Source organism: Argentina silus (assembly GCF_951799395.1).
Source record: "Argentina silus genome assembly, chromosome: 15".
Lineage (NCBI taxonomy): Eukaryota > Metazoa > Chordata > Actinopteri > Argentiniformes > Argentinidae > Argentina > Argentina silus.
In genome coordinates this window covers 540,326-547,825 of record NC_139669.1, presented here as the reverse complement: position 1 = coordinate 547,825, position 7,500 = coordinate 540,326, and the positions used below count along the sequence as shown (strand labels likewise).

Below are 7,500 nucleotides of genomic sequence, written 5' to 3'. Positions count from 1 at the left end.
AAGACATTCCAAAATGTTTATTTTTACCAATGTGTAACATGTTTACTATGGTTTCACTCCAGGGAATACAATATTTTAATAAGAAACTGTAAAAAAAAAAACGTTGAACAAATAACAATGTAATGAAGCACTTTATATGGAAGCGCTGCATATTTTGAAAGGCTGATGCATTTTTCGTAGTGATGTCCTCTTTTATAAGACTAAAAAGGAAAAAAAAACTATTCGCCATCTAGTCGAAACACACCGTACTAAAATATGTCTTGAATCACGTTTGGGTCGTTAACGTGTTTTTACATAACGAGTTTGCCGTTTTTTGTTTTTCTGTTGGAACTTCGACCCTGTCGAAGAGATCCTCCTCCTCACCATCAACATCATCATCAGCAGCAGCAGCAGCGATGAAGCACTTAGATTGTGTGATTTTAATCAACCACTGAAAACTTAAAGTATGTCAGAGTCACACCGTTGCATTTTGGATTCCGTCTGCACCCTGAGAGCGTGTTGTTGTGTTTTGAAATGAAAATGTGTTTTTATCAGAATAAGTGTGTGTGTGTGTGTGTGTATTTGTATGTATGTGTGTGTGGGGGGGTCTTTTTATGTTGCAGCTAACTTCTGAGTGTTGTGAACTCAAATGGATGCTTCTTTTCATGGATGACTGTGATTTTTTGTTTTCTTCTGTTTTCCTTTGTTTTTTTGGATGCTGAGAGACAAAGAGACACAGACAGGATGGGATCTTACCACAACAGGTGGTGGGAGACCTTTAGTTCCTATTGTCAGAAGGGACAGGAGTGAGGAGGCTGTCCTGCCCTGAATCATCCCCCTCCTACAGGAGCCTGGGCTCATAGTGGACTAGGAGTGAGGAGGCTGTCCTGCCCTGAATCATCCCCCTCCTACAGGAGCCTGGGCTCATAGTGGACTAGGAGTGGGACTCCTGGAGGTTAGGATGGGAACGGCTTTAGAGGGCTGCAGAGTCTGTTGTTTCTCTGAACACTGAACCAACTCATCCACCTGATTCGCTTTGATTCATTGGATTTGACTTGATTCATTTAGTGTTGAACAGAGTCCAGTTCATTGACTCTCTCAGTTCATTCATCGAGTCACTGAGTCAGTTGTTATTTGGAGTGATGGACAGCTGACCTGGTGAGAGGATTCAGACAGACAGACAGTCAGCAATAACACAACACCGTCAGTTACAAAATAAGTCTTCCTACTTTCACTCCATTTTGTCAAGACAACATTTCTTGGTGTACCATGTCTGTGTTGTTAGTGAGGTGAGGTGGGGGGGAGGGGGGGCGGGCGGAGGAGGGGGGACACACACACTAACTCACACTTTGCCTTATCCTCCTCAGTAGGCTTGTGCCCCCTGCTGGGGCTTACTGGTTAGTGACGCGACTACCCGAGGGTTGAATGGGGTGGGGTGGGGTGTAGAAGTGCTGTAAGCCTTAAAAAAGTCCTGACTTGTTTTCCGCAGTAGATTGGGTTAGGGTTAGGGTTAGTTCAGTAGATTGGGTTAGGGTTAGTTCAGTAGATTGGGTTAGGGTTAGTTCAGTAGATTGGGTTAGGGTTAGGGTTAGTTCAGTAGATTGGGTTAGGGTTAGGGTTAGTTCAGTAGATTGGGTTAGGGTTAGTTCAGTAGATTGGGTTAGGGTTAGTTCAGTAGATTGGGTTAGGGTTAGTTCAGTAGATTGGGTTAGGGTTAGGGTTAGTTCAGTAGATTGGGTTAGGGTTAGTTCAGTAGATTGGGTTAGGGTTAGTTCAGTAGATTGGGTTAGGGTTAGTTCAGTAGATTGGGTTAGGGTTAGGGTTAGTTAGGGTTAGTTCAGTAGATTGGGTTAGGGTTAGGGTTAGTTCAGTAGATTGGGTTAGGGTTAGGGTTAGTTCAGTAGATTGGGTTAGGGTTAGTTCAGTAGATTGGGTTAGGGTTAGTTCAGTAGATTGGGTTAGGGTTAGTTAGGGTTAGTTCAGTAGATTGGGTTAGGGTTAGTTAGGGTTAGTTCAGTAGATTGGGTTAGGGTTAGTTCAGTAGATTGGGTTAGGGTTAGTTCAGTAGATTGGGTTAGGGTTAGGGTTAGTTCAGTAGATTGGGTTAGGGTTAGTTAGGGTTAGTTCAGTAGAATACTGACACAACTCTGTCCCTGCTTTGGCTTTTTGTTTTCTTTTCATTTCGTCTTAGAGTATCAGAAAATGCTACTTTTTATGTGTGTGTGTGTGTGTGTGTGTGTGTGTGTGTGTGTGTGCGCACGCTGGGGGGTTCAGAACGGTATGAATTGCACATCATGATGTATGCAGTTATTTTGTAAACAGAACGTTTGTTATTAACGTGTTGATGAGACTGACATCGTGTTTCCTGTGGTCTGATGTTGTGACGTGGCGAAGTCGGGTATGTTCCACGGCTGTGACTGTTCCCATGACAACCTTTCGTTTTCAGCCTATCCGAGCGAGCGAGAGAAAGACAAGCATCATCCTTCACAAGAGTACGTGTCGATGTTTGAAAAACAGGAAAACTAAACTGGTCTTGTTGGTGTTTGTCTGGAACACTCACTAGACCGCAACACTAAGACGTAGCTAGGAGATATTAAGAGCATGTATGTTGAAAATAAATAAATAAATAATAATTTATGGTCGAAAACCGAATTATCGTTGCCACAAAACTCTAATGCGCAAAGCATGTTAAGAATTGCACTACTAAGATGGTTTTCATTGTCAACACTGAGATCAATTTAAGATATATGTAAAGTATTTATAGTTGAGACGTGTGTTTAGCCAGGTCAGTCAGAGTGTAGAGACGTTTCTTAGATGTTTTAGAGGAGGGTAGAGGACCCCCGCTGGGGGCAGACCTGCCCCCCACAGCCTGCCTGAGTCTAGTGGAACCAATGAAGGACACAGGGCGGACCAGATAACTCTCCATAACTCTCCTAACTGCATATCTGTCAACACTTCTAGACCCAGGCCAGACCCCCGACCGGGTCCGGGCCGACAGGTCATTCATGTGTGTGTCCATTGTAGAAGACCAAGACTTACTCTGCTGATGTCACCGCGTAGAAAGACACCGTGACAGACAGTGACTCTCAGCGTAGAAACGCGTGGTGACAGACAGTGACTCTCAGCGTAGAAACGCGTGGTGACAGACAGTGACTCTCTCTAGGCCTTGTGTCTGCCTGTGCAGCGCCACCCCCGGCCATTAAACCGTGACGTTTGCCAAACCCGACCAGTCGCACGCTGACGGACGTCCAGACACGGGCGCTGTGTGTCACACCGTGCTGACAGGCTGGTGGGACCAACACTAGCTGTTCTGATTCATTTCTACTTTCTGTTGTTGTTGTTATTGTTGTTGTTGTTGTTGAACAGGTCTGTAGCGGCTGCTCTGAGACCAGCTGTCAGACCAGGCCATGTGGGGTAGTCAGACACAGAACACCCTGCGTAGAGGGGAGACCCGGTCACGTGTTCTAGAGCTACTACAGAGATCTAGAGCTAGTCCTGCATTCTAGAGCCATGTTCTAGAGCCAGTCCAGTGTTCTAGAACCATGTTCTAGAACCAGTCCAGTGTTCTAGGGCCAGTCCAGTGTTCTAGAACCATCAGTCCAGGTTCTAGAGCCAGTCCCGTGTTCTAGAACCATCAATCCAGTGTTCTAGAGCTAGTCCCGTGTTCTAGCGCCAGTGTTAGCTACAGTGTTAAAAGCCACTAGCTCTCTCTAAACCAAGGACCATAGACCAGGTTTATCAACTCTGGTGCTGAACAGGACACACAGGGTGTGCATGCTTTTGTTCCTGCTCAGCACTAACACGCGCGTCTACGACTGTGGTAAATTGGTTGAATCAGGTGTGTCAGAGCAGGGCGCTAACAAAAACCGTGGAGCCACCGCAGGTGTCCTGACGACCGGAGTTGATAATCCTACCATAGACGATGTGCACGTGTTAGTCCTGGGTTAGGTCTTCCTGCTCCTCGTTCTGTGTAGGGTGTGAGGTCGTCAGGGCGTGAGGTCCACCTGACCTAAACCCCGACAGCGTCCAGAACCTCAGCTCTACCCTGCGGCCAGGGCGCCGTTTGGACGGGTTTTGAGATGCGAGTCGACTTTCTCTGCTCTCCGTTTCTTGGAAACCGTGCGTCTGTTCTGGTCACATGGGGAACGGGGGGAACAGTCCCTGGCAGAACACACTGTTACTCTGGCTGGGCAGCAGCATCAGTCTCTGGGGGTGTTGGGCTCGACTCCACAGCAAAACAGGCTCTTTGGAACAATGGACAACCTTTCTTTTTTTTGTGGGGGGGTGGGGGGGGTTGATTTTTATATTTATTATTTCTTATGTATATTTGTTTTTAAAAAAAAGTAATAAAATGGAAAATCTTTGATCTTGACTGTCTTGTCTGTCTTCTGTTCTATGTACAGGATCTGCTGTGTGTGTTTCACAGACTGGAATGGTGACAGCCAGGGGAGGCTGCCAGGGGAGGCTAGTGGAGGTAGAAATCAGAGGACGGGCTTGTTGTTATGCATGGAATGGGATAAGGAATGGCATCAAACCTCCAGTAGCCTCCCTTGGTTAAAACATCCATTATAAATAATACCCAGAAATGTTATAAAACAGCTTATGACATATTTATGACATATTTATATGAAACAACAGTCACACCAGTGTAAGACACACATATAGAGAACATACATACAGTTCATCACAGTTTTCTCTCATACATCTTCTATGTGCTTTTTCGACAAGTCAATCATATTGTAACGCCCTCACACAGAAACATTGCGGTACACACAGTAGAGTACATTACATCAGGTGCAGAATATGATGCGTGAAGTCAACATTGAATACACTGAGGATTTCTACCTGTTCATCTTTGGCTTTAGTTCCTAAGGCGGTGTGTGTACAGGCGTTGTGTGTACAGGCGGTGTGTGTACAGGCGGTGTGTGTACAGGCGGTGTGTGTACAGTCTGCTACTACATGCTCCTGTGAGAACCTGTAACTTTGGACAGGGTCTGAGTTATGGAGCCACCAGGTGGGTGGGTTTTCCTCAAGGAGCACTAACCCTCGACCCCTCCCCCCCCCCCTACAGTTCCTCGTCTGTCTCCCCCCCTCATCCCTGACTCCCCCCACTACAGCTCCCCCCCCCCCACCTCCACAGTTCCACTCCACCCCCCCTCCCCGGACCCCCCGGACCCCCCCACTACAGCTCCTCATCGTCCTCACTGATCATGGTGTCCGTCAGGTCCTTGTCTTTGCGCTCGGCGCTCTCAGTAACAAACTCTCTCTGCTGGGCCTCCAGCTCCCTCAGCTCCCCCTGCAGGTGCTCCAGGTGTACTGCACGCCGGTTTCGCAGCAGTCGCCGTGGGAACGGGTTCATGTCCACAAAGGCCATGTTGGTCAGCTTCCTGGAGGCAGGAGGGCGGGGCAGAGAGGCAGGAGGGCGGGGCAGAGGAGGGAGGCAGGGCAGGGCAGGGGTCAGTGGGATTTCAATTCAGGAAGGAAATTGAAAAATACGATTCAACGATTACAAACAGTGCATTTATTTTCAATGATTTCTGAATAAAGTGAAAATGAGCCTCATCTGTGTGTGGTTGAGGAAACAACATGCATTTGATCAGTGTCTGGAGACCACAGACAGACAGAGCCAATCAAATTAAATCAAACTTTATGCAGCACATTTCATACAGAGCAACATGTCATCTCTGTCCTGTCTTCTCTGTGTTGAGAGATACAGTATAACAGACAGACAGGCAGGCAGGATAGACAGACAGGATAGATAGACAGACAGGCAGGACAGACAGACAGGCAGGAAAAAAAGACAGACAGGCAGGATAGACAGACAGGCAGGATAGACAGACAGGTAGGCAGGCAGACAGACAGGCAGGCAGGACAGAGAAGATCCTCTCCCATCCTCTCTCCCGTCTCCAGTGTTCTCTGACGTGTTAAAGACGTAGCAGTTCTTCCCTGGCTGCTCCTGCTGCTGCTGCTGCTTTCTGAATTATAAATGCTGAAGTCTGTCTCTGGTAAAAATAGCTTCACTGTCTGTTCCGCTATGCTAGCAACGCCACACTAAAATAGGCCAGGGGAGAGGGAGAGGGAGAGAGAGAGAGAGAGAGAGAGAGAGAGAGAGAGAGAGAGAGAGAGAGAGAGAGAGAGAGAGAGAGAGAGAGAGAGAGAGAGAGAGAGAGAGAGGGATCCGTACAGGGGAGTTATATAAATAACAGTTGAATCCAGTGGCTGGAGGTTATAAAACAGTGCAGAAAGTGACTGTTTGTGTCATTGTTTCAACTGATTTACTGCTTGGTTTGGTTTGTTATGACATGGGCGCCCATACCTCATGAAATAACAATTTGTTTATATCGCAAAAGCTTTCATCCAAAGTGACCAAGTTAAACCCATGGCCTTTCTGGACTATATATAACTCACACAGAAATCTATCGTCCAACGCTCGCACACACAGTGACGCATGCAGACGCACGCATGTACGCACATACACACACACACACACACACTCCTCCACACAGTGACCGTTGTGGCCTGACCTGCCGTCGGTGATGGTCTTGGTGAAGAAGCGCAGGTACTGGTAGATCTCCACGTTGTCGTTGATCTTTAAGATGTCTTCCTCCTTGTACTTGAACAGCGCCAGGGCGTAGCGGAAGATAACCTGCGCTCACAGACCACACGGGTCAGAACAGGGCCGGGCCTACACTATACCATGTTAGGGTGTAGGTTTAAGGGCCTACACCCTCGTAAAGGAAGGCGTCCCAGACCCTCAGAAGGATGTCGCTGGGTCTGGGGGTTAGGGCCTAGGCTGAAGGTTGTACGGCCAAGGGTATAGGGTGTAGGTTTAGGACTTAGGGTATAGGGTGTAGTAGTTAGGGTGTAGGTTTAAGGGCCTAGGGTTTAGGGCTTAGTGTATAGGGTGTAGGTTTAAGGGTTTAGGGCTTAGGGTGTAGGTTTAAGGGCCTAGGGTTTAGGGCTTAGGGTGTAGTAGTTAGGGTCTAGGGTGTAGGTTTAAGGGCCTAGGGTTTAGGATACCTTGGTGCCCTCATAGAGGAAGGGGTAGGGGTTAGGGTGTAGTAGTTAGGGTTTAGGGTGTAGGTTTAAGGGCCTAGGGTACCTTGGTGCCCTCGTAGAGGAAGGCGTCCCAGACCCTCAGCAGGATGTCGCTGGGCAGGCTCTCCACGAAGACCACCAGGAACCAGTTGAAGGTGATGAGGGAAACGTCCACGTTGTGCTGCTCCAGGTGGGCGGCCAGCCGGGGCACCTTCTCCCCCAGGAACTCCTTCAGCACGCGCTGGTCCGCCTGGCGGAGGGACACGCACACAGAGGCTCACACACTAGTCTGTAGGGGAGTCATATGTCTGTTTGGCGGAGGGATACGGACGCATCGTACGCCTGGGACGGAATAAGGAACGGTATCAAACACGTTCTATCTGTATTATCTGGGTATAGACGGGTGTTTCTGACCTGGGAGGCAATGAGGGTCTTGGTGTAATAGTCCTGTGGGATGATGGCCTCCACCACAGCCACCAGACA

General features: G+C 48.1%; 2 protein-coding genes across 2 annotated transcripts in view; one reads left to right on the top strand and one right to left on the bottom strand.

Moving 5' to 3' along the window:
- slc44a1b (solute carrier family 44 member 1b) overlaps positions 1-1,257 on the top strand; it is a 17,637-nt gene extending 16,380 nt beyond the window's left edge. The window contains 1 exon segment of the mRNA XM_083685574.1: positions 1-1,257. This exon segment is cut by the window's left edge and continues 75 nt beyond it. The gene's annotated coding sequence lies outside the window, so the exon portion shown is untranslated.
- Positions 1,258-5,159: 3,902 nt separating this feature from the next.
- The window catches only part of tbc1d2 (TBC1 domain family, member 2), a 16,857-nt gene continuing 14,516 nt past the window's right edge, over positions 5,160-7,500 (bottom strand). The window contains exons 13-16 of the mRNA XM_083686615.1: positions 7,432-7,500; positions 7,082-7,267; positions 6,504-6,625; positions 5,160-5,366 (exon numbers count right to left, since the gene is read on the bottom strand). The exon at positions 7,432-7,500 is cut by the window's right edge and continues 52 nt beyond it. Of these exons, the coding sequence (XP_083542741.1) occupies positions 5,162-5,366; positions 6,504-6,625; positions 7,082-7,267; positions 7,432-7,500 (582 nt within the window). The 3' untranslated portion in view covers positions 5,160-5,161. The remainder of the gene's footprint in view (positions 5,367-6,503; positions 6,626-7,081; positions 7,268-7,431) is intronic.